We start from the raw sequence: 26,439 nt of genomic DNA, 5'->3' as shown, positions 1-26,439 counted from the left end.
TCACATTAAACAGTACTTTTTTATTTAGATGTTTATAAGGCAGATCTATGAGAATGATATAAAAACATGGCATAAACTTTGATAATGATATTTTAGAGATTACAGAGTTTTAGCAAATATCTATTACACAGTTATAAAGAAGACAGTATTTTCCACGCAGATACAAAATACCTAATGAAAGGTCAAGGCAGGAAAATAAGTATAATTAATTAACAATGGAAAATCAATTCTAATGTGAATTGCACATTATCCTTTAAAAACGTTTAAAGGTAAGAATTATTGCAATCTAGTTTATTCAAACAGTGTTAAACGGCATCATGATAAAGAACTGAAGGCCAGAATGGATTAGTTTTGAGTTCATAAAAAGAAACCCAAATTTACAATGGCTTAAATACAGGAAAAGGCAGTTGAAGTTGTGAAGTAGTCAAGATCTTTTTAGTTTCTAACATGTCGTCCTTAGGGTTTGGCCTTGGTCTACTTGGATATTTGCAAGGGCTGCTGTTATATCACAGTTCTGGCAGGAAGATGGAGGAATAAGATAAAGGAACACATGCTGCTTTTCTTTGAAGAGACTTCCAAGAAGTCACTCATTTGTTCCCCTACATCTTGCTGGCCAACACTCAGTCACACAGGAACACCTAATGGCAAGGGTAGTTGAGGAATGTGATGGGCAACAGCTTTTAAAGTAGGGTAACTAGACATTGAGAGACAACTTCCAGTCCCCATTCAGGCTGGATATCTGTAAAGCTATGAAAGACCTTTAAAGAAAATCTTAAGAGAATCTTCCTTGGAGGTGGCAATTTGGAAATCATAAAGAAAGCACCTGCTTTGGTAATTGAATTTAGCCCATCTAGCCATTAGGAGAATCCAAATAGTCTGCCCTAATTTTGGATGACTGCATGTTGTTAATCCAACGATTTGGAAAGTTAAAAAAATCTGAGTACAGTAGTCCGCACCCCCCTTATCCACAGGGGATATGTTTCAAGACCCCCCAGTGGATGCCTGAAACCAGAAATAGTACCAAGCCCTATATAGACATACATATGTTTTTTCCTATACATACATATCTGTGACAAAGTTTAATTTATAAATTAGGCACAGTAAGAGATTAACAACAATAACTAATAATAAAATAGAAAAATTATAACAATATACCGTAGTAAAAGTTATGTGAATGTGGTCTCGCTCCCTCTCAAAATACCTTATTGTACAGATTTAATGCCTTTTCCATCTTAATTAAGCATTTGTCACACACTGTGGCTGTAACTTTTGCAGCATGAGGTCCAACGCAAAACTAGCTTGAATTTCTTTTTCCTTCTTCATAATTTCATGGATAGAAGAATCTTTCTTACCATAAATCTTAGCAACCTCAGCATACAATTATTTTTCTTATTAAGTCAAAACCTTTCACCTTTTCATTTAGAGGGAGCACAGCTTCTCTTTGGCATATCTGAATTGCTAGCGTCACTACTCTTGTACTTTGCGACCATTATTAAGTAAAATAAGGGTTACAAGCACTGTGATACCACAACAGTCGATCTGATAACCAAGACAGCTACTAAGTGACTAATGGAAAGGATACACCGAACAGAGGGATAATTCACCTCCCGGGTGGGCGGGATGGAGCAGAAACGCCCGAGATTTTACCATGCTACTCAGAATGGCACACAATTTAAAAGTTATTAATTGTTTATTTTTGGAATTTTCCATTTAATATTTTCAGACCATGGCTGATTGTGAGTAACTGAAATCACAGAAAATGAAACTATGGTAAGGAGGGGACTACTGTGTGTACATGTGTTAAGCTGAACTAAATGTTTTTTTGGTATCATATCGACAGAATCTCTGAATATTAGCACTTTATAGTTTTCTTGCATTTAAAAAAAATTGAAGAACCTATTCATCCCTATAAAATTCAGTGTTCAAAGGTATGAACAAATTGTGTTTCCACTAAAATTATTACAGTGTCATTTAGAGCAATTACATATACTGAAGATGTATCAGAATTTGCTTTACTGACTTATGAACAGTTGAGGGTGGAGCAGCTCATTTTCAGGACAACACATTGCAAATATAAATCTTAACACTAGACTCAGGTTATTATACTATGTGTGCTTTAAGTCATGAATTTACAAAATAATTTCAACACGACATTTTAGGCTGTTTAAATACTTATTTCAAAACAGAGATTTTATAGACTGACACAGTTTCAGTGTTCATAATATTCCTAAAGAAATATTTATAAATTACATTGATGGTACTTTATTTAAAACATCACATAAGAATCTTTAACTTTCACAAAACTTTTCTGGAGGAGAAACCTCTCTGTACAGAAGTTATTATGAAATAGTTTAATGGCAAAAGGCAATTAAAAAGAATTAAGATCTTACATATTATATAAGAGATAAACAATAAAAAAATTGGATATGATATATTCTTAAAAGCCCTTTTACACAAATAATTTTCATAATTTGACTGTAAGGATTAATATACATAGAGTTACTATTATCAAATTAATTTTAAAAGTAAAATTCCTTAATCAACTCAAGATTATGCTAATTTTAAGAAATTAGGTAGTTTAACACTGGAGCTCATTAACCAATCCCATATGTAGCACAAAATATTTCTCTCTGATAAATACCTATAAATATAATTTATTCATACTTTAAAATATTTTGAAATTTAAATAAAAATCTCTACATGTAGACAGTCTAGGCGAATTTCCATATATGCTTTGAAAAATATATGCTAGCATGAATATATTCTTATTTAAACATAATTTTAAATATTCTTAATAGAGGAGACATGGAATCTGCACACAAAAGCTAGGTAGCATGATTCAGTCAATGATTAATTTCCTCTTAGGGAAAAAATTACTTAATTATTTTGCATAGGATTAAAACTAGGTATATTTTCCACATTCTTAAAATTTTCTCAGGGGCGCTTCTCAAAATACAGTTGAGGAAAAAAAAATTCCACTACTTTAAAGTTCCCACTACTTTCTCACATCTAGCAAGAGCAGAATTCAGTCCTACTTCTGAGGCCAGAGTAATGATTTTTAAAGAATGATTATGAGAAATAATGACTAAGAAAAATAATCAGGTAGGAAATAGTAAAATAAAGCAATTAAAAGTCATTTAAGTAAAGCAGTTAAAAGTCAATATTTTTTTGCATTTTTAGAAAAGCTTTTAAAACACTTAGAATTATAATGAATATATTATATTTATTCTAAAACTTCAAAATTATTTCCTCTTTGTAGTACTGAAAAGGAGATATCACCGTTTCAAACAACTGTTACATCTTATATACATTTTCATAAACTTTGTTTTTTCATATTTTCAAAGGCCCCACTTATCTGTAATAGTGATAATTTTATTTATCTTATTGGCTAATTAATATATACATGCAACAATATACTTCAGTAGTCATCTAACTTTTAAAAATATTTCATTGTATTTTCGCATTACATGGTGCAAGTATGGGCTTAAGGGAGTGGAACTATAGGAACGAGGAAATATTAAAAATATGCTCTTAATTTCACTAGTCCACTATATAGTTTATAGGTGTTTACCTTTAAGTTATCACCCAACTGAATCCCTATTGAGAACTAACAAGTAAATGATTATCAAGAGGGAAAGAATACAATTAAAGAAAAAGGAAAAGCTCAAGTAAAAAGTACAAGCTACTAAAATTCAGCAAGACGAGGACATCAGAGAATCATGAATAGTTTACCAAACTGACATGATGCGGTAGTAGGGAAGGAGCCATTGGTGGGAAAGGTAGCCTCCACTAAGTAAAAGTCCATTTATCTTTGGCAGCTGGATTCAGTAGAACCTTACTGGGTAAGTTTAAAAATGTTATAATTTCAGGAGGAGGAATACATATAATTGTATCTGCCTGCAACTTTCTATTTTAATAAGGAAAGAGCAAATGGAAAAAAAACATAGGGCTTTCTAACCAAAGTATGAACAAAATGCAATTTTAATGTGGAATGTCAGCACTGAAAACTTTCATGAGTAATCTGTATGATTCTATGTCTCTAGAGTACATTTATAATTAACTGCTCATCTAAATATCCTTCATGCTTGCAAACTGCTCCCTAATTAGTGGCTGAGCAGGCAGGAGGACTTCTCAAGAAGAGAAAAAGAGATGACCAACTCTACAGGGACTTTTTAAGATTCTGTAGGACCTCAGCCATTCGTTAAAACTGCTGTGGTCCTATCTCTGCTGGAGTCCCTCACTGCACAGGGAGGCCTATGGACTGCCATGGATCTCCCGGGTCCTGTCCCAGGCAAGATCCTCTCCTAGGGTAAGTGTGGATTATCCCACAGGCAAGGATAAATTTATGATTACAATATTTTCATATATCTTTTGACACCCACAACACACTGTAAAGAATGTCAGTGCCTTTATATCAAAGAGGAAGCATCTAGATTGGTATGCATGGGGATGGGGCAGGGGTCATACAGCCTAGCGGCTAAAACTGTAGCCTCTGAAATATGACTGCCTGGACTTGAATGCTGGCTCTGCCACTCACTAACTGCATGACCTTGGGCAAATTACTGAACTTTTCTATGCTCCAGTATCCTTATATGTAAAATGAGGATAATAGCTACCTCTGTCATGGGGTTGTTGTAAGTACTGAATGGGAAAATACAGGTAAAGTGCTTAGAACAGTGCCTGGCAGGTTATAATCCATCCACGAATGTCAGTAAAATCCTGTACCATTCGGAGTATGACTGGCTAAGGTGCAACAGCTTAGATCAGCTGACAACTCCTTGTGTGTAAACGTAACACTTTCCCTCTAACTAGAAACAATTATAAGATTCCCAAGATTGGTACTAGATGAGAAAGATCAGTTTTGGAGGCCAGATGTTACTGTCTTCTCCCTGATCAGTATATTAATATGCAAATAAAACTGCTCTGTAACAAGACAAAGAATAAAATCTTTCATGAGGTACACATTATCAGTATATAGTCCATGTCTCCAATGCATTTTAAACATAATTTCAAGTTCAGTCTGTCTCTTTAATTTGTGTTTGTTTATAAATCACATTGGTTCATACAACTGATTACATTCTTCAAAACCGATCTTATGAAAGGAATATAGGGATTTTAACCACGCACCCTTTCCTAGATGCTAATGTAATGTGTCCTTTCTTAAAAATAATGTATGGTTATGCATTTCTATTTCTTAAGCTGGATAATAATTAAAACCTTACTGAAGCTTCAGAAAAGAAATGTATCTATTGAATTATATTAAAACTTAAAGTTCTGCTGGTGTGCAAAGTTTTTTAACATTATGTTGTATCTATATTATTAACTACAAATATTTCTGCCTGATTATGGAATAAAGTTTCTTAAAATAACAATAGTCTTACGATTGTACAAAACAAAACAAAACATACCTACATTTCAACAATAAGTTGACTATAAAAACTCATATTGGCAAAATGTGACATTAGTGAAAATAAATTTGAAGAAAATTCTACCACTAATTCAGTTGAGATCTCACTGAAGAGGTTTCAGCCCATAGCAATTTGACAGTGCACTTGCAACTGCAGATAAAGGAAGTCATAAAAATAATGGCATGAGGAGAACTTTATATGGCACCAGGGAGCACCATTTATCATCACATTACTGTAACCCTCTCTGGTGAGAGATGAGGAACTGCTCCTCCAATACCTTCTTCTAGAAATTGGCTCTTTTCCCAGCCTTTTTTAATTCTCTTTAGCTTTCGGCTTATACATGGAAGGAGTAAAATGATCTTACCCAGAATTACAATTGAGGGCAAAACAAGAGCAAGAACAAAGTTTGGTGGTGTATAAAATCTGTAGTACTCTTCTTCAAAAGCTCGTTTCCATCCATAAATTAAAACATGGAAAGTACTTATGAGCAGAGCAACATAGCCAAGTGTAGACTTGAGATAGGGGAGGAAGAAAAAGAAACAGAATAAGAAGCAAATTATTCAAACTGATAAATTAACCCATCCAGATATACCAAGTTTATATTTTGATAACACTATTTTATCTTAAATTACTGAGTTACTCTTCGTTCTCTACTGCATTAAACAATTTTAGTATTTTCATATATTTCTTATATATTTATATGCACTTTTTTTTACACAAATAAGGCTGTATTGCATATAGTCTAATATTCTGATTATTTTATTTATCACATCCAGAACCTTTGCCTCATGTCATTAAATATGAAAACATGACTTTAATGCTATATGATATTCTATTGAATGGATGTGCTATAATTTACCTAACCATTCCTTTTTGTTGATCATTTACTCTGTTTCCTACTTTCCTCAACTATAATGTCACTTTAAGCCCTTTTCTATACTTTGGTTTATTTCCTTAGAATTGATTTCTAATAGTGGGATTACTTGTCAGAACGTCTGGGTTTTCCTTAAGGATACTGATAAAAACTGGAAAACTCCTTTATAAAAGTTATCCACATTTCTACCAGTTGTGTATCTTTTTTTAAAAAAATGTGTATATGTGTGTATATAATACATGTATACATATGTATATAATAAAATTAAATGCTGAAGAGCATTCTCATGAGTATACACACACATATATACTAGTTGAAGATAAATATGAAAAATCTTACAGCATTAATATGTAACATAAAAAGCATTTCAAATGGCTTTATCAACCATATTAAATGAGATTATTAAGAGCACTTTGTTAAACAGTTCACAGGTTAAAATCAAAAAGTTCAGCATTTTGGGTTCCCTACGTTATGTTTAATTGCTTATTTAAGAAATGGTCTATGTTACACAAAATGTAGTACTACATCGGCATAATAATGTAACTTCTAACTTCACTGGGGAAGGATCAACTCTCTCACAGAAAATTGTTCTGCTTGCAATTACTCATCTAAATTTATAATGATACTTTGCACCCGTCTAGCACCTTTTATCAGTGGGCCTTCTATTTCTTTTCAGGTGTGATTAAACTAGCAGTTGGGAAAGTATTCACATTTTATTTCCCTCGAAAAGGAAAAATGAATTTAGATGAGGGATATGCCCTTAATCTGAATGAGATTTTTAGATCACTTAAAAAAAAAACTCAAGCGAATAGGCAAAAAACAAAACTAAAAACAAACAAAATTTAGTGTACCACCAAATGACACTCATCTGCATATTGTACTATAAACCATTTGGATACAACCAATACTGATTTTATGGTAATTTAGGTAGGGTCTCAGTTTGAGTTATATATTTTTAAAGTATGCAAATGTATTAAATAGCTATTACTGGAGAAAGTGAATGTTTAACTCATCAAAGAACACAATGTTATCTTGAAACCCCTTTGTAGACACTCATATACATATGTATACAACTGATGCACCAAATACATATACTAACAAGAATGATAAGGCTGGTTGCTTGCCAGAATCCATTAACTACCACTTGTGTTTGTGTGTGTATACACATTTCCTTTAAAATATTCAGACTGAGCTTCTCTCCACTTGAATTACAATGAATGAGACTTTTCTAGACAGATCAAGATGACTCAAAATATAAAGTAAGTCTTCATTCATTTGCCCAATAATAAATTGACTTTGGTATTAAACTTGATCTAAGCTCATTCATCCCCCACTTTTTTTTTTTTATTTTTCAAATAACCTTTATCTGTAACATAGTAGGCAGTACTATCAAAGCTTTCCAGTAAAGTCCTGTACTGGTCTTTCACTTACTAAACCAGAATGGTCCTAAGCTGGCCTCTAGCGACATAACATTCCACGAGCTAGATGCATGAAGAGCAGTCCCAGGGGCACTCTTTTATAAGCAGCATATTTAAAATCCAACTGTACTCAACTGGAATTAAAAATCTATGTCACCCAGTCCCTCACCAAACAAACCCCACATACCTGAATGAAGCTGAATTCCCTCCAGTTTAAAGCATTGCTCACTGAAGGGATGGAGGTGACTGCCAGGAGGGAAAGTAAGCCAAGGCTCATTATACCAAAGGAAATATACATTTCAATTCTCCAAACTTCTTCCTCGTTCCAAGAGTTTTCAATATTTGCATGAACCTAACAAGAAAGCAAACATGAATTTCCTTTGTTTGGTAGAATATTAACTGATTCAGCACAGAGTTCACTCTTGGCCTAAGAATATGTCATATATGGACATATAACATTTGAGTTGCACTAATGCAATTTAACAAACTGTTATGGAGAACCTATTACTGGATGGTATTGTTCCAGGTGTGAGGGAAAGAGAAGGGAGAGTTCAACAAAAAGAGGACTAAGATTCTCTCCTTCCTCACCCACATGTGAGAAGGGTGGGTAAATCTGTCATCACATTTGTAATACATCATGGTGACAGGGACTCTGGAGTCCCAAGACCGTGAAATACTGAGTGGTTGGTTCCAGGGGGACACAAAAGAAGTACTGACAGTTAGACTTAGTTTTCTGGTGCTTTTACAAGTTAGTTTAAACTTGGTTGAATATTTTGGGTACATTCTGGCCTTAGTTCAATTTAGAATCCAGGCAGGGAATTTCTAAACTATGTCTGTGCCTTCCTTTCTCACATGAAGAATATTTATATGTTGATTTAACCTCTTCTTACCTTCTTTTCCCCAGGAAGCTGAGACTTCCCTGAGGATAAAGCCCTAAGGAGTGCAAATACTTAACCACTTGAATGGCCTCATTAATATACTTTCCAACTGTCCAGTTGCCTCATTCAGTACTTTCCCTTACATTGATAATGCACATATAATCAAGCCAGAGTTTAACTCTGAATATGTCATATTCTGCATAGGGACTACTTTTAGAATTGTCTATTTACATGCAAACAATATAATTAGAGTATAAATCAAGGCTTGGATTCCTTGGGTTAAAGCTTTGGTTTAAGTAATCTATTCATGGAAAACATTCTAACTTAACACCAGCTTAACTTTTTGTCCAATTCCAGATAACCAAACATACTTGAAATTTAAAAAAAAAAAAAAAAAGAGAGAAAAGCTATTTCTTAGCCATTGTTCCCTGAAGCAATCATACCAACATCCTGAAAAGAGCCACAGAACTTATCTGTGGATAAAGGCTCTTATTATCTCGTTTGGTGTCTATACAACAATACAGAATAACAGCATACCCCAGTATACCCAGAGATTACAACCTGAATCTTATCTACAAGCCCTCCCAATTCATCCCTTTGCTCCATGAGTATGTTTTTTGAGTGTCTACAATGTGTCAGGCACAGTTCCAGGCATTAGGAACTGTGAATATATCAGTGAACGAAACAAAGATCCCTCCTCTTGTGAACTTACATTATGATGAGAGAAGGCAGAGAACAGTAAATAAACAAAGAACACAAAGTGTGTTAGAAGGTGGTAAATACTACTGAACAAAGACAAAGAAGAGCAGGTAAAGTAAGAGGGGTTGAGAGTACCAGGGTTGAGTCAGAAGCAGGTGGCAGAATGTAAACTGGTGTCCAAATGAAGGCCTCGCTGAGGAGGTAAGAACTTGATGGAAGAAATTTTCACATGTTGAGGTATGGGGAAGTCATTCTGGCTTATACATGATTTGGCTTGAACTTTATGCTAATTAGAACAGCCTGTCTTACGGCCTGTCAAACATACATTGTACATCAGCTTTACCATTAAAGAGAAGAATGTTGCCCATCATCAGGTTATGCAAAGGGTTCAGTCACAACCCACTGTCAGTTGACAGCGAGCCCTGAGGGGAATTCAGGAGGAAAAAAAAACAGGATGAGGTTTTCTGTGCTTTGAAGTATTGGCCCCTAGGTAGTTAAGATGTGTATCTCAGGAAGAATTTCAATGACCCCAGATTCTTGCATCTTCCCATATATAGAAAAGCACTAAAATCATTAACTTGAGGTATCTCTTCTTTGTGATTAGCAGTAATTCTTTATCAAAGATGTATGTTTGACTACACTTATTTCCTAGCCAAAAAATTCATATACACACTGGCTCCTTCCCTGCCCCTTCAGAAGAGTCCCCTCAGAGCTACTGAGAGGTTGGTTGTCTTCAGTTTGGCGCAAATAAAACTCTCTTCTATTCTTACTACTGATTGTTTATTGATATTTGTGTCAACAAATTGAAGACCTGAAGGAGGTGAGGAAGCTGGTGGAGTGGATATCAAAGCCTTAGTAGTCACCTTAGTGGTTATTTTTAGAGAGAATGGCTTAAAGAACATCAATCTAGTAATTTTTTTCAAATTATTTTAGGTTTTATTGTTGAAACGAGTGTAAGTACTGGATGCTACACACTTGGACCATGATGCCTTGGTTTCTTATAAAATGCAAAAGCTCTTACACATTTGTTTAGTACACGGTCCTCGGCTTTCATTGAGAAATGCTACATCAAAGAGCTTCAGTGAAACCCCTTACATTTGCTGAATGGAAATTATTGAGGAAAATCATAGTCTATTCCATCAGCCCTTTCTATGAAGCTCTCCCAGAGATTTTCTTGAAGAGCTAAGTGCTAGAAAAGGTTCACCTGAGGAACCAGTATCTTTCCTGCTTTATGATAACAAAAACCTTGTGTGTGTCTCCTGATCTTGACTTCCTATTCTGTTTTATATTTTCACTAGTTCTAATTTTATTGTGTATGTTTACTGAGAGCTGCCTTATTATTTCATGGAACATGGCCAATTATAAAATAATTAACTGATGCTGAAAGTAGTCACTGCAATTGTAATATTAAAAAAAGAAAACAAAACCCAACTCTTCACCTCTCTGTTCTTATTCTGCAAAGAAAGGGATGGTAGCAGCTTTTATTCTAAATGATTCTGAATTAGCCGCATAATTCTTGTGCAGAAACATTGTTTAAAGAACAATTCTTTCTCTTCCCTAAATATACCAAAATTTCTATTACAAGGTATGTGAAGTTTTACACTGTTTTAAATCTCACATTTTACAAATTATAATAATCAAGTATTTTACTAGCATCAGATAAATATCAAGCACGTCCCATACCTGCTGATAAGCCATGTTGAGAAACAAGTATCTTTCTGACCTTCTCATTGGTAAGCAGAGGCTGTAGGCAACATGGACGGAAGCGAAGAAAAAGCTTAGTAATCCTAGCTGTTTTCTACACTGTAACCAGGTCTCCAACCAAGGTGGAAATCTCCTATACTTGGTGCCATAATAAAGCTGATAAGCAGCTGCCAGGAGACCTGCCAGGTAGACCAGGGACAGCAAAGTAATGGCAACTATGGGCAAGGTTTTATTCACAATTTCAATAGGAATCTTGTAAAAGTCACTCTGCTGGTTTCTAACATATGGATGAATCACATCTCTGACGAAAGAATAAAGAAAGAAAAACGTGGCCAGGCTTATGGCTACCACCACTGGCCCTCTCCAGAGAGTAAATAGTCGCAGGGGTAAATTTTCAATCTCCCTGGCTGATGATAATGATCCCAAATCAACGGGAATGAAATTCAACTGACGGGCAAGTTCAATAACCTGTTGTCGAGCTTGAATATTGTTGCCGCATATATAAACCTATGGAAAAAACAGAAGACTTATCATTACTATTATTGCTTATAAAAATGGTGACAATCACACGCTCCATTTAATCCACAGAGCATCACTTATGATGACCCTGCGTGATGCCAAAAAATTAAGGAGATAAAGCATTTATTAATTTATTAATCTATTTATTTATAGGTTAAAATAGTATCATAAAAACAACAAAGTCCTTGCTACCGTCAATGACATGAAAAGAAAATGCAGAAAAATCTAGCTTGAACCTGGGAATAGAAGTCCTCAGGGGAAGGGAGGAGGGAGGAGAGAAAGGTTTCTACATCACCAGGTTCTGAGCAGACAAGGTAAGGTCTTCCCTCCAACAGTCTAGGTGGAGTTTGAGCTGCAGGCCATGCCCCTCCCCTGTCCAGCTCTCTCACTCCTGCAGGGAACCGGGTGGGGCTGGCTCTCCAGGCTTTGGTGGACAGTACTTAGTTCTAGGACTAGCGATTCTGCTGAGCAGAGTGATTTCAAGCATTGCCCTTTATGGCTAAGAAAAGGGAAAAGATAAGCATGGATCCTGAATGGTTGAATTTGTAATTAAAACCTCTAAATGATGTCATGATGCTATACTATTTATAAAATTTAACTTTTGGCTTAGAAACCAATTCACCAAAACCATGGATGATCTCAGGTATATTATTTCATTGGTCAGAATTATGAAATTCTTTCATGTTTAAATGAGGATAATATATTTGGTGGGGAAAAATTAGCATTAATAGGCTTAGTTAAACAGTAAAGTAACTGCCATTTTCTAAGAGCTGTTACCTCTATAGGAACTCTAAGATGTGACTGTGATCAGTGGGGGTGAGGGTGGGCTTTCAAACTACCAAAACCTCTTAGATATTGTAATGTAGTTGAGAATTCACAAATATTTGTTGAACACCAAGTTCACAAGTTCCTGGCTGGAGTGAGCCAGGATTAGAGTTAGAAAAATTTTGCTATAAAATCTCTGAGCTATGTTCAGGGAAAACAAATTCCTAAATGTATCCCTGAGGATGTTTATATAAAGGCTCTGAAACAGACCACACTGAAATGCTTGCCTACTAAACCTAGTTACATAATGGTGAGACTGTAGAGCTCTTAGGATTATTAATTTTATCTAACGTTAACCATATAAATGACAAAGTCTATACTATTATACAAATGTTGATAAACTTCTAAAATGGAGCAGGGAAGGTGGAGAAATATATACCAAAGAAGTAAGGAAAAGCATTTTATTTTTTTCCTAATTTGATAAAATTAAATAAATTTTATCAAATTTATTACAGGTGTGACAATGGTGGATTAAACTGTTTTTACTTCACTGGGAAAAAAACTACAAATTTTAAAATTTTATAATAAACCTAAAAGAATAAATCAAACATGCATAAAGCCACAAGGACTATAAAATACAAATGAAACTCTTTCTGTAGCTCACATTGAACTTAATCTCTTGTTCTACAATTTCTTCTGTTGAATAATTAAAATCATCACAAATATGGGCAAAGGATTAAATTCAGGTTTATCTCTAATTTGCTAGATTTGTATCCATTGCCAAACCTTGGTTGATATGCAAAAGAAAAAAAGGATTCAGAAATACTCTCTAGGAAAGTAAGAAAGTATATATTCTTCCAAATTAAACACTTCAAAATGAGTGGTTATCATGACTCTGATACACAGCATATAGTGATGTAATACTTGAATTTATTTTCTAAGACATCTAATCAACTGTCTTTATGGACAAAAATAAAAGTATTTTATCATCATGCTTCATTATAATGCATAACCACACTTTTGAAAGATTTTTAAGGTGCACTATTTTATGTGTTTACTTATAAAAGCTGCCATTCCACAAAAGCATTGATGGAGCTCCCCATCTGCTTTATTCTCAAACTGAACTAAACAGAACTCATAGATTAAAGGAGAACCTGAGAAATTCAATCTGCTTCTACCTTCCCCACACAGATTAAAATCTACCCTTAAAATAAAACAAACTGTGCTATTTAAATTCTATGAATAATCTACGTAAAATAAAAAGGTACTTCTAAAGCATTCTTCTTGAGGATCATACTACATAGCATTTCGCGCAGAGATGGGATACTGTTTACCAAATAGCTGCAAGGAAGGAAGAAGGGAGGATGGAAGGATGGGTGGGAGGGAGAGAGGGAAAGAAAAAAGACATGATTGAGATTGTTTTAATATTTGAGGAAGCAAGGAGATGGCCCATTATTCAACTGCCAACCTTGCCTTTTTCTTGAATTAGCTGATTATGATAGGCAAGTTCCAGTTATTTTCTCGGCTTTTCACATCATTTTGGGAATAGAAATGTGCCCTTACAAGGTCAGGACACAAATCTTCAGGAGCTCATACATATCAGTTTTCAAAATGATAATCACTGGAGAGTGTCAAAATTCAGTTTTTAAATATATGATATTTGTTTTAACTATTTAAGTACAAAATACCATCTAACTAAGAATAAAATTTAAAAATACATACTTGTCGGCTGGCATCCTTTGGTCCTAACTGAAGTGCCCAAGCTGAGATAACATTAAATCCTTTCACAATCAAGGAGTCCGGGAATAATGAAGCCAAATATTCTGCATTGGATTCTGGGTATTGGTTTATCCTCATGTTATTGCTCACATCAATCAGGATTTTACCCACAAGCAGATGTCTCAGGTCCCACAGGGAGGTGTAATGTTCTCTATGTATAGCAACAAATATTATATTTGTTTTTATTAGAGCATCTTCATGGTGAGTAACATCTACTACATGAGGAAAAAATTCAGAAGCAAACTTAGGATTTCTGCTTCCTATGACCACATGATAGCCACATCTAATAAGTCGAATGGTCAGGGATTTAGCAAAATCCCCACTTCCAATTACACCTACAGTGACCTTCCTTGCATCTTTGATACCATTTATGCCATTAGGCAAAAAAGTTTCGCTAAGGCTCTTGGGGCTTCCCATCATAGAGATCGATTCCATAATACAGACTCTTCTAAGATCACCAGGGATATCCTAGGGGAGAGAAAATAAAATGTTCATCAATTACCTATTACCAAACATGAATACACTTCTAGATGTTTTAACAACATCCCTTATTTCTAGAGGTAAAATAGTTTGGCAAGCTATATAACCTCGAACACTGCAAGACACAATTTGAAGCTAAAAATGGATCTCAAAATAGAAAAATGACCTGTCACAAAGTTGATGTGCTAAAGTGGAGCTTCTCAAATTTTAATGCATACTTGAATTACCTGAGAATCTTGTTAAAATGCAGATTCTGATTCAGTAGGTCTGGAGTGAGGACCAAGATTCTGCATTTCTAGTAAGGTGATGCCGATGTTGCTGGTCTATGGGCCCCTCTTTGAACAGCAAGGCTCTGGAGCACAAAAGGAAAGAGACTGAAGTTTTCAGCAAGGGAGAACTTTTTAAAAAACACAGTTCTAACAAGTGTGATTATCCAGTTTCTCAGCAGACCAGAGGCAGCAAGTCAGAAATGCCACTAAAGGTAGAGAAGGACTATGACAGTTCATCACAGCTCACAAGACAAGAGAAAACAGAAAAACAATAATAAAAACCAAGAACTTATTTATAACCCCAAACTGTCTACAGTCATTTGTGATGGGGTCTACCTCAGTAGCTAGTGAGGGACTTTACTACTAAATGAGAGTAAGCTAAATCAGCTACTAAAAAATGAAACCTTGCACTTAAATAATATTTTCAGAAAAGTAGGCATCAAAATATAACAAAGAATTAATTAAATACGATAGACTTCTATCATTCACCCTATGTCCTATTCACTTATCATAGAGAAAGATAGCTTCCCTGTGTAAAGGGGGTTAATAATGTGTTTATGGTCTTAAAGTGCACAGTACTTATGAAATCTTTTTCTCCCCGTTTTTTTTTTTCCATTGGTTACATACAACATGATGCAGTTATTTTTTTCTGGAAAACTCTGTCAAATTCTTTTCTGAGTGACTAACACCTTATAGGTTCATATTTGTTGTAACTTGCTCAGGCATACCAATCAGATGACCATGAGTCAGTGTCACTGTTGGGTCGGGATAAAAAATACTCTTCCATTTTATCCGCAATGCACAATTTCTTTTATGCTAACAGCAGATGTGGATCACTTCAGAGAACTTAATGGATTTTACAGGAACAGGTGGAATGTTTTAAAAAACTTTTTTTTTTTTTGGTTTTTACTAAATGAAATTTGAAATTACTGGAGCAAGGAAAATCCAACTTTTTTTTTTTTTTTTTTTTACATCTTTATTGAAGTATAATTGCCTTACAATGGTGTGTTAGCTTCTGCTTTATAACAAAGTTAATCAATTATACATATACAATATGTTCCCATATCTCTTCCCTCTTGCATCTCCCTCCCTCCCACCCTCCCCATCCCACCCCTCTAGGTGGTCACAAAGCACCGAGCTGATCTCCCTGTGCTATGCGGCTGCTTCCCACTAGCTATCTATTTTACATTTCGTAGTGTATATATCTCCATGACACCAACTTTTTACCCTAGAACTGGAGCATGTTCAATGACTCCAAATACATCAGTAAATTAATCTTTAAAAAGATAATAATAATATTACCTCATACTCATATAGCATACACTATGCGCCAGCTCTGTGCTTTACAAATTAACTGAGTGAATCCCCACAACTACCCTATGAGATAGGTACTAATACTCTCGTGCCCATTTTGCAGATGAGGAAACTGACACATGCAGAAGATAATCTGTACAAGGTCACAGGAGAGAAACTAGAGGAACCAGGATTAGAACCCAGGCAGTCTAGCTAAGGTATGTGTCATCTGGGTGCATGGAAGGAATTTAAGAAAGATATGGGGGCGGGGGCAAGGTGGAAGAGTGACGGTTGTGTTCATATTAGCGTATTCTCCTTCTTTGGTCATGTCATTGCTCCTTAGCATTACCTAGTCATCTTAATGTCTAACTTGGATCTTGGGAAAGGAGAAAACTCACTATTTTTTAATCTATTACATGTTTCATTTCATACTTTTCAAGATATAAGGGGTGATAATTATTTGTTTTCCCTTGGAGTGACCCCATGCACCTTGAAAGGCAGGCGGCGGTCAGGGGCACCAGGGTAGTACAAAACTGTCAACATCTTCTTGGAGATATTGTTGGCTACGTGGAGAATCAGGAGCAGTTAAAGGAATCAGAAATAATTAAATCAATGCTCATTTCATTAAACAATTCAAGGTGAACTGACCAACCTACCCCTAGTCATATACATTATCTAAGGGTAAAAAGAGTTAACTAGACTCACACACCAGAAACCAAGTTTCCTATATCCCAGTCCCAAGTTCTTCTAAGTAGAGACTGTAGCATCTCCCAAAACGTAAGAATTTCAAAATCTTTAAATGTAAGAATCATGATGATCAAGACCTTTTCAAATGAAAAACAAAAACAAAACAGTATCACTTATCTGCTTATTTTACAAAGCAAGTTCAAACCCCTTCTGCACATCAGAATGTGAACAGGTAAAAATACATTAGGGCCTAATAATGTCATCTCTGGGTACCTCATTTTACCATGTATTTTATACATATTAATAAGTGACTCTGTCCTAACATGTCTGGGCCTTATTCACATTGTATTTCTAATGGCAAGTTCTAACTGAACCCTTTAATAGTATGACTGTGCCTACAAATAGAAGTTGGCCTAAAAAATGAGACTCTTTTCATCAAAGTGTTAAGGAATGTAAAAGCATTCATGAGAGAAAAAAAAAACAGCCTTTAACAGATCTGAGAGATGGATTATTTGTGTATTGCTGAAAGCATATACCACATGCTTGTGTGCTATTTCATAGTTCACAATATTTTCACATATATTACCTTATTTAATTCTCAGATGGCTGTGAAGTACATATTATGCCCATCTTAAAGATGAGGAAACAGAGGCTTAGAGAACCTTAGCAATTTATCAAAGACAGTACAGTTGGTAGTTAACACAACAAGGCTTCAAATACGAGTCTTTTGACCTCTGCTCATTCTAATATTGCAGTGCAAACATTGTATGGGGAATCTTAAAACTGTCTAGATCCCCAAATGTCACCCATTAACTTTATTTTCCAAAAGAAATACTAACTCTAAACAGTTCAAGCTTAGGATAGTTTTAGGTAAATCCAAAGCTATAAGGTTAGGAATTCTAGCTACCAACCAATCAATCAAATCAGTCAATCAACAATAAATCCAATTTTTAGATCAAAACCAACCAAAGACCTAAATTTATTAATACTACAAAACAAAACATGATTGGTTGATGGGTATCTCTTGGAGAACCCCCAGATAGCAACTCATTTTCTTTTGGGGGCTCTGCAAACACTGTGAAGGTGTGTACTGCTTCAAGAGGGAAGGGAAAAAGAGCCGAGAAGTATGTCTGTATCCTGTGGAACCCACCTGTACACAGACTTAAAAGCAGTGCATCTCCACAAACTATGGGTGCTGAGACACTGGGACAAAACCTCATCAATCACTTCATAATTTGCTAAGCCATCATTTTGGATCACTTGATTAACAGGTGAGCTGAAGTTTACAATCGTGATATCCATAAAAAATGGGGTTATAAGAAGTGAATTATGTCAATAGCTGAAAATAAGAGTAATAAGCACCTTACGTTGTACATTTCCACTGACAAGGAGTGATGCAACTATAATCTAAAGGCAGATCTACTCTGCTGTGATCCAGCGTGAATTTATCCAGGCCACTGTGTGCTTTGCACATAAGAGATAAAGAAGAGAAGCATGGTGCGTACACTTAAGGAGTTTACATTCCAGTTAGGAAGAGACAGTAGGTACTTGGAATAAAAAGCAGAAAAAAACCCCTCATATCAGCATATAATTAAGAACTAGACTGTATGATCAGAGCGTAGTTATTCTAGAAAATCAGGGAGAGAAAAATATCACATGGTGTTCCCTTACCTCAAGTCATTCTATATATTGATGAACTGTACTTGGGAAATAATCTCTAAATTACACAGAATGTCTTCAAGCCAGGTTCATGACAGTACACTACAGGCTCATTCTAGCTTAAAACCATAAGGATCTAAAATTAAATTTGGCTTTCTGTGACCTTACTTTAAAAGTGCTAGGGCACTGGTTCCCAAATATGAAGCTATCACTGGTCGACAGCAATTAAAAAGTATACGGATACAATAGGGAGTTTTTCATAAAATTATTCAATTTAACAAATTGTCCTTTACTCTGAGAATATCTCTTAACTACCTTTACTGGTCAAAATGTCCTTTTTTCATAAAAGGATAGTGCTAACAGCTGTTTGAGTTGGCAGTCCTATATATATATCCTCTCCCTCTCCTTTTTATTTTACTGGTCTGACATTAGGAAACTCTCTATATAAAGTGCTCCTTAAGCCTGTTGGAGAGAAAACACTTCTGGGGAGGGGAGAAAAGCACCTTGGAACAAACTCCCTGCTGCTAGAGATGTCTGCTTAATCCTCAGATGAAATATCAAATATCCCAATCTAATTTTCTGTGACTAAATTGTGATTCTTACTATCATGATCTTTGGGTTGCAAAAAGATATTCCCTACATTCTCAGCATTTAAATAAACATATAAAACCCAACTGTTTATAACAATAAAGTATTTCTTTGAGGGAAGAGGTGGGGTTTTTTTTAGGTTTTGATTTTTTGGAAGAAATTCTTAAGTCCTTTAGACAATGCCAGAAGCAAAGCTGCAATTCTGCTTGAAAAATTAGAATGTGATTTCTTAACGCATGGTCCCTCAACCAGCAGCATCAGAATCACCTGGGAACTTGTTAGAAATGTAAATTCTTAGGCCCTACCGGAGACCTCCTAAATCAGAAACCCTGGGAGTGGAGCCCAGCAATCTGTATCATAAAAAGCCCTCAGGTGATTCTGATGCACATTAAAGTTTGAGAATAACTGCCCTAATATAATGCAGTCCAATCACTATTCGCTATTTGAATATTAAAATCCACTTAAGTCAGACTATTAAATTCTTTCCCTCAGCTGAAACTTTTGGGTAATCTGTATGCATCCTCATTTAAAAATCATTTTCCAAAAATTACAAAATAGTAGTTTTATTAAAACTATGCAGATCTATTCTTTGAAATTCTGTTTATAAACTATGGTAATTACAAATGATTCATTAATATTTCATACTTGGATCTGAGTGTCTTTTTGTGTTAATGTCTTATAGAACCAAAAGATTTTCAGAAAAGAAATATAATAGCATTAAAGCAAAAGTTTGACTAACTCCAAGCCTTCCAGACTTTTCAAATAACCAGCATTTTAATGAGATATTCAAAATTACAAGTAACTTCCAAGATATTTCCTAGGCTCAGTATGTATTCAATATATACGTTTATATGGGTATGATTTTATGATGTTTCTAGGTCCTAAATCATCAAAACAAAACTTTATATGTTTATTATGTTGCAATTGCTAGGGTAAGAAAGCAGTCTAATTCATGGTAGGAAGATTTTCAACAAAAAAGCATTCTGGTTAAATTTAGGTTAGTCTAGAAATTCAATTTTTAAAATGTATTACTCAGGGACTTCAGTTAATAAAACATTTTAGGATCTTCTTCAATAAATTAAAGCAACAACATCCCAAGACCTCCCCACCAACCCACTTTTCTTCTGTGTTTAGGCCAGAGAAGAAGCTATACACGTCCTTCCATCCACCTCATAATACAGCCTGCTACGTCAAGCACAGCCATGTCTCCTGTGCATGCCTGGGTTTTCATAGCACTGCAATTTAACATGACCAGGGGGTATGTCTAAAATGAAGCTGGGAGTAGCAGGTCTTATAATGGCTGAAATAATTTCCCCATCTTATAACCTTGTTGCAGATGGTACTTTGAGATAAGGACACCTATATTTATTGGCTAGCAAATACAAATTTTTCTACATTGCAGTAACTTATTCATAAACAAATAATCTTCTATGATGGGCCTGCTATTCTAGCCTCTACACAAACCCGTTTCCCTAATTTCAATACCATACCATAAACAGTTTACAAATGGCACCAATGGCCACTGGGTGCTATGAACTTTAGGAGTCTCTGATGATTGACATCAATTTAGAAATCAGTCCACAACCAAAGGTCATAATGATACTCACCCATCCATCCCCAACCATTCCCCCATCCAATGTCTTATTGAGCCCTATCCACCAGGCATGCAGCTAGATGTTAACACTCCAATGATACAAAACAGGCAGTGGCTTCCTGGCCATCCAAGCAACATGATAAAATTATGAATATTGAAGCATACATAACAACTAAAAAATAAGTTTTATTGAGGTGAAATATACCTATCATGAAATTTACCCATTTTAAATGTATAAATTAATGATTTTCAGTATTTACAGTTATGTAACCATCTCCACAATCCAATTTTAGAATATTCCCACTAGCAGTAACTGTTATTACTCAAATTTTAATAAAACCTGCCGAGAGTATATGCCTCTTTAAAAAAAAATCCTACTTCCCACAATGTCCTGAAAGCCCCACTGGCTTTTATACACACAGCAGATTGTGACTTCAGTTTTGCTGACTCTGCTGGATGCTATGGGAGTACCAGAGGGTCCCATTCACTGCTTGGGTTAAGTGGAGAGGCAGAGCCTCAGTCTCAGAGCTGCCTCTTCCTGTAACGGAGAATGACTTTCTAAAGCAGCAGTTCTCAGCTCCAGCTGCACCCGGGAGTGACCTGAGGAGCTTTACCACATAGTGATACCTAGTCACCACTGCCCCTCCACCCAGAGTTTTATTTAATCGGTCTGGGGTTCAGCCTGGGCATCAGGATTTTTTAAGAGATCCTCAGGTGTTTTAATATGCAGCCAAGATCGAAAACAACTCTACTAAAAGAGTTAGGATTCAACCTCATACTTATTTTGGTATTTGGAGATAACAGATGTGGCTTTTTGATCCTCAGTTACGCTCCTTTTCACACTGTTGTTTGTAATAATGAAAAATAACCCTAGCAAGAGACTAACAGCTGCCCTTGAATGCTGGAAGCTGTAGAATATGCATGCAGCCCTTTCCCCTTTCTCACACAGGCTCCGAGCTGTCTCAGAAGGTCCACTCACTATTTTGCAATTTCCTCTCTTCATTTTTTGGAAAGGGCAGTGCCATTCCTTAAAATGTGTCATCCCACCACACAGCATACTTTGTTCCTGTTAGTTCATAACATTCAAAATTCAGAATGTTCCAGTGAGGGTGTCTCTTCTTTCCACTTGACGAGGGGCTCCTCTCCTCAGTTCTCCAGGCATGAGAGGTTCTGCTGACCTGAGCAGACGAGAATTTCCAGGTGGACCGACTATCAAGCTTTAATGTGGGTATGATCATCTAGGGATCTTGCTACAATGCACATTCTAATTCTCCAGGTCTCGGGGGGGCTTGAGAGGATGCAGTTCTCCCAAGCCCCCAGGTGATACCCATGGTCCTAGTTCATGGGCCACATTTGGACTAGCAAGGCGCTAGAGTTTCTCTACCTTTTGTTTTGATCTTAGTCACAGGTAATACAGACTAGATAATTGAAAAGACTATGACATTTATAGAAAGTTTTGTTTATGTGGTGTCGAGGAGAAAGAATAGGCCCAGGCTTCTGAAATCACCTTGTTTTCTGAGTCTTAGTTTCCTTTGTTAAATGGAAAACAAAAAAGTTGTATTTGACTCTGCATTCCTTCCCAACACTAAAATTCTTTTGTTTCCAAGACTTATAGCTATATAATAATGGTAATCGCTAGCTTTTATTTAACACTGTGACACTTCCACTTTATGAGCTCCATCTAACAGTGTGATTTAAGTAGCATATGGGTTCCTTGAAATTTCAAGGTCACAGTTTTCTTGAGTGGACATTTGACTTGATGTATGCATTTAATTCTTAAAGTATATTATCAAGCTAAGAGAATTCCATTACACTCAGATACATGAAATCCTAAGATTTTCAATTTAGAGGAGTTTCCTTGACATTCTTCTGGCTGAATGGCAGCTGTTGTGCTATATTAATTTTATAAAACAGAACGGAATTTGTTTCACAAACATCTAGAGCATTAATTGTTGGATAATAGTAACTCTGAAAGGGCTGTCCTCAGAGATCTTGATGACATTCACAACCTGCTGATTTGGATGGGTTATCAAGAAAATGTAATCCTCCAGGGCCATGAGATGAAGTTAGTGTAGTTTTGACTTTGAAAGCCACATCTGAACCTTTCTTCTTCTGTCCTGCAAACCCCAAGCTCCTTTGAAGCCCATGGCACCTCGTAATATCCTCTCCCTATACTCACTGCTATCATCTACTGACTTCTAGCTTATTCATTATCACTAGTGACTTTGGCCCCCAATACATACACACTCTTCCTCTCTACCCCAGCAGTTGTCATCCTTGTCTACTACTTCATCATTCGAATGGATGAAGCATTCAACCTCATGGCTTCATTTCCTTCACTTATTCGTCTAAGACAATGAATCTGGGCTCTCTTCTGCCATATGAGGACACAGTGAGAAGTTGGCTGTCTATGAACCAGGAAGTAGGCCCCTACCAGACTGAATCTGCCATTGCTCTGATCTTGGACTTCCCAGCCTCCAGAACTGTGAAAAATAAATGTTTATGGTTTAAGCCACCCAGCCAATGATATTCTGTTATAGCAGCCTGAACAGATTAGGACAACTCTCTTGCTCTCCATCACATCCACTTGGCAAAACTCAAGCCCTGGAAGAACCCAGCTATCCATTTTCACTGTATCTGTATCCAAGTTGGTGAAGGCTGCTAAAGAAAAATCAGACAACGCAGCTCACCTTAAATTCACAATCATTAACCTCACCTATCAAAGGACAGTCTCTCCACTTCCGTCCTGGAGACCATCCCTTTTCTCCTCCCAGGCAGCTGTGGTTATGATCTCCTCATAGATATCTCAAACTTAACAGGTTCAGAACAAAACACTTTTTCTATCCAGATCTGTTTGCATTCATCCAAATTTCCTCCTCTCAGTAAATGATATCATTACTCATCAGTTGCTCAAGCCAGAAATCTGGGAGTGATCCTCCAGTCCTTGTTTTCCCTCACTCTTGACAAAAAATCCAACACCAACTTCTGTTTTCCAAAATATTTCTTAAATTCCTCTCCAATGACACCAGCTTAATCCAGGTCTCTCTCATCTCTCACCTGAACTCTGCAAACATTTTCTAATGGTCTCTCTACTTACTTCTTTGCCTCTTTCCAAACCATTCTCTAGGAAGCAGCTAAGATCATCCTAAATCGTAAATCAGATGATGTCTTTCACCTCCTTAAAAATCAGTGGCTCCCTGTTGCATTTTGAACTACAGTCACCTTCTTGACCTAAATGAACTTGACCTGAAGGCTCTGAATGAACTAGCTAGTCCCAGCACAACTCTTTTTAAAAAATATTTTATTGGACTTCCCTGGTGGCGCAGTGGTTGAGAATCTGCCTGCCAATGCAGGGGACACGGGTTCGAGCCCTGGTCTGGGAAGATCCCACATACCGCGGAGCAACTAGGCCCGTGAGCCACAACTACTGAGCCTGCGCGTCTGGAGCCTGTGCTCCGCAATAAGAAAGGCCGCGATAGTGAGAGGCCCGCTCACCGCGATGAAGAGTGGCCCCCGCTCGCCGCAACTGGAGAAAGCCCTCGCACAGAAACGAAGACCCAACACAGCCAAAAATAAATAAATAAAATAAAGAATTATTAAAAAATATATATATATATTTTATTATTATTTATTTATTTAGGCTGCGCCGGGTCTTAGTTGGGGCACAGGAGATCTTTGTTGCAGCATATGGGATCTTTTTAGTTGCGGCTTGCATACTCTTTAGTTGCGGCATGCATGCGGGATCTAATTCCCTGACCAGGGATTGAATCTGGGCCCCCTGCATTGGGAGCACGGAGTCTTAACCACTGGACCACCAGGAAAGTCCCCCAGCACAAATCTTCAATGTCATCCCGTATGACTGTTATTCCCTATGGTCCAGCCACAGCATCCTTTTCTTGAAGTAGAAAAGACCAATCACTTTCCCATCCTGTGAACACTGCACATCCTATCATGTCTCTTCAATACAATGATTCACTCCAGTTTTGTTCTGTTTTGAGCCCCTGGTAGGTTTCCTTTCTTATGTAATTGTTCTTTACTCATTACTATTTCCCCCACCAGAAAATAAGCTCCTTGAGGGCAGAACCACGTTTGTCTTGTCCATCATTGCCTCCACAGTGCCTGGCACATAGTATATACATAAGAATGCAATAAATATTCTTTGTTGTCAAATGCATCTAAAAATGTCAGGACCAGAAGAGATGTAATAGGTCTCTAGATAAGATCCCTCATTTTGCTGATGAAGGCTTGTGGGCCGAAAGTGGGTGACATGTCAATGTCATGGTTACTGGCTGAGCACAGAATAAATGCATCTCCTGATGCCCTGAATGCCCTTTACTGAAACTGCAGTGTTAAAATATAATTACGCTCATTCACTTCAAGTCTATTTTCCATGTCACTAGTACAATAAAAAGTGACCTGGATACAGTTTTTCATTTCCTTTCTGCACAATTAGCTCAATTCATCATTATTAATACTGTCTCATTCCCTCACCCCTCCACCCCCGCAATGACTGACAAGCTAAGAGAAAGAAACTGCAGCCATTCCAATTATGTTTCTAAATATGCTGCAAAATCTCTAGGACAGGTGTTTTTCTTCTGTAGATAGCTTTTAAGCTTTGAAACAAGAGAGAGCTGTAGAATAAAAAAAAAAAAATACAGCCTTAAAGAAAGAAAAAATAAATGGAGATCAACACGACGCGGAAATAATAAAGGTGAAGAAAAAAGTGTATGGGGTGTGAAGGGGCACGTGCTTTGGAGAGAACTAAAAAGGTTCCCAGCATCAGGGCTGTTAACAGGACTAGAATCCAATCAAAGTCAAGAGGGTGGCAGGTGGGGCAGGAGTTCGAATTCTACTTGCACTTTCACCCACAGCAATGAGTATAATTAACCATGGCCTGGAATAAGTTTTTCCATCTAAAAAGTGTACGGCCTGAGGAGTAAAAACTGACATCAATCCTTCTCCAAGGGGTGGGGAAGATAATAAATGGAAATCTCTCGACAAAAATTCCCTTCATCTCCCTGCTTTATTTTAAGAGCAAGATTTTTGGGGCATAATTTTCAACAAGTTTTGGCTGTGGCTGAATACAGGTCTCAGATAATTTAGGACACTCAAAGAAGAGGCCAATTACTTTCTAACACATAATGGCCTAAACACACCACGGTCACATCACTGGGTAATAAACAAAATGACTACTAGAAATACTTAGATTTCGAAAAGCAGCGCTGCCCGATCTTCAGTGAAATGCTCCGCATGAACCCAAAGTGGTAAGGAGACTATCAGGGAGGCTAAGGTAACCTGCCCGTCCTCTCCCTTTGGGGCACATCCTACCTGGGACAATGTGTCTCCTGGCCTCCTTTCTCCTGGGCCCAACCAACCTCAGGACTTTCTGGGAGCTCGGGGAAGTAGGGGGCGGGATCCGTGGAACAGACACCCTTCCCACTCCCCGCCTTTAGGTACCAGGCGATCCAGGACCCCAGCAGCTCAGGCGGACGCCGCAGGCGGCGCGGAATCCAGGGGAGGAGGGATGCAGCGCTTGGCGCCGACCGCATCTGGCCCTTCAACTCCGCCCCCGCCACCTCGTCTAGAGCTCTCCCCAGCCCGCTCACCTCCGCGCCCTCCGCGCCGCGTAGGGGCGGGCCTCGCAGCTCTCCGCGAGCAGCGCCGACTCCCCCGCGGCCTCCCCGGGCTCTAAGGCCTAGGAACCGCGCCTCCGGCCCGCGGCTGTACACTGGCTGCCGCGGCGGTCGCGCTCGGGCAGCTTCCCCGCCTCCCCAAGCTGGATCGCGCAGGGCCAGGGAGGGGAGGAGGAGGAGAGAGGGCGGGAG

The 26,439-nt window shown here is 37.2% G+C and overlaps 1 protein-coding gene across 4 annotated transcripts; it reads right to left on the bottom strand.

Moving 5' to 3' along the window:
- On the bottom strand, positions 1–26,439 carry STEAP2 (STEAP2 metalloreductase). Of its 4 annotated transcripts, none has more exons than XM_036863348.1 (6): positions 25,943–26,178; positions 14,752–14,876; positions 13,988–14,512; positions 10,961–11,488; positions 7,888–8,052; positions 1–5,920 (listed from the first exon to the last, which is right to left on the bottom strand). In XM_036863348.1, exons 3-6 carry the CDS (start codon positions 14,477–14,479, stop codon positions 5,633–5,635), a joined length of 1,473 nt encoding a protein of 490 aa, XP_036719243.1. In that variant the 5' UTR covers positions 14,480–14,512; positions 14,752–14,876; positions 25,943–26,178; the 3' UTR covers positions 1–5,632. The 4 variants fall into 4 exon arrangements, with proteins under 4 accessions (XP_036719243.1, XP_036719242.1, XP_036719240.1 ...); XM_036863347.1 differs by lacking the exon at positions 25,943–26,178 and adding an exon at positions 26,221–26,439 and having other exon boundaries at positions 5,301–5,920; XM_036863345.1 differs by lacking the exon at positions 25,943–26,178 and adding an exon at positions 21,594–21,708 and having other exon boundaries at positions 5,333–5,920.

Source organism: Balaenoptera musculus, chromosome 9 (assembly GCF_009873245.2).
Source record: "Balaenoptera musculus isolate JJ_BM4_2016_0621 chromosome 9, mBalMus1.pri.v3, whole genome shotgun sequence".
Taxonomy (NCBI): Eukaryota; Metazoa; Chordata; class Mammalia; order Artiodactyla; family Balaenopteridae; genus Balaenoptera; species Balaenoptera musculus.
This window is presented reverse-complemented; position numbering and strand designations above follow the sequence as displayed.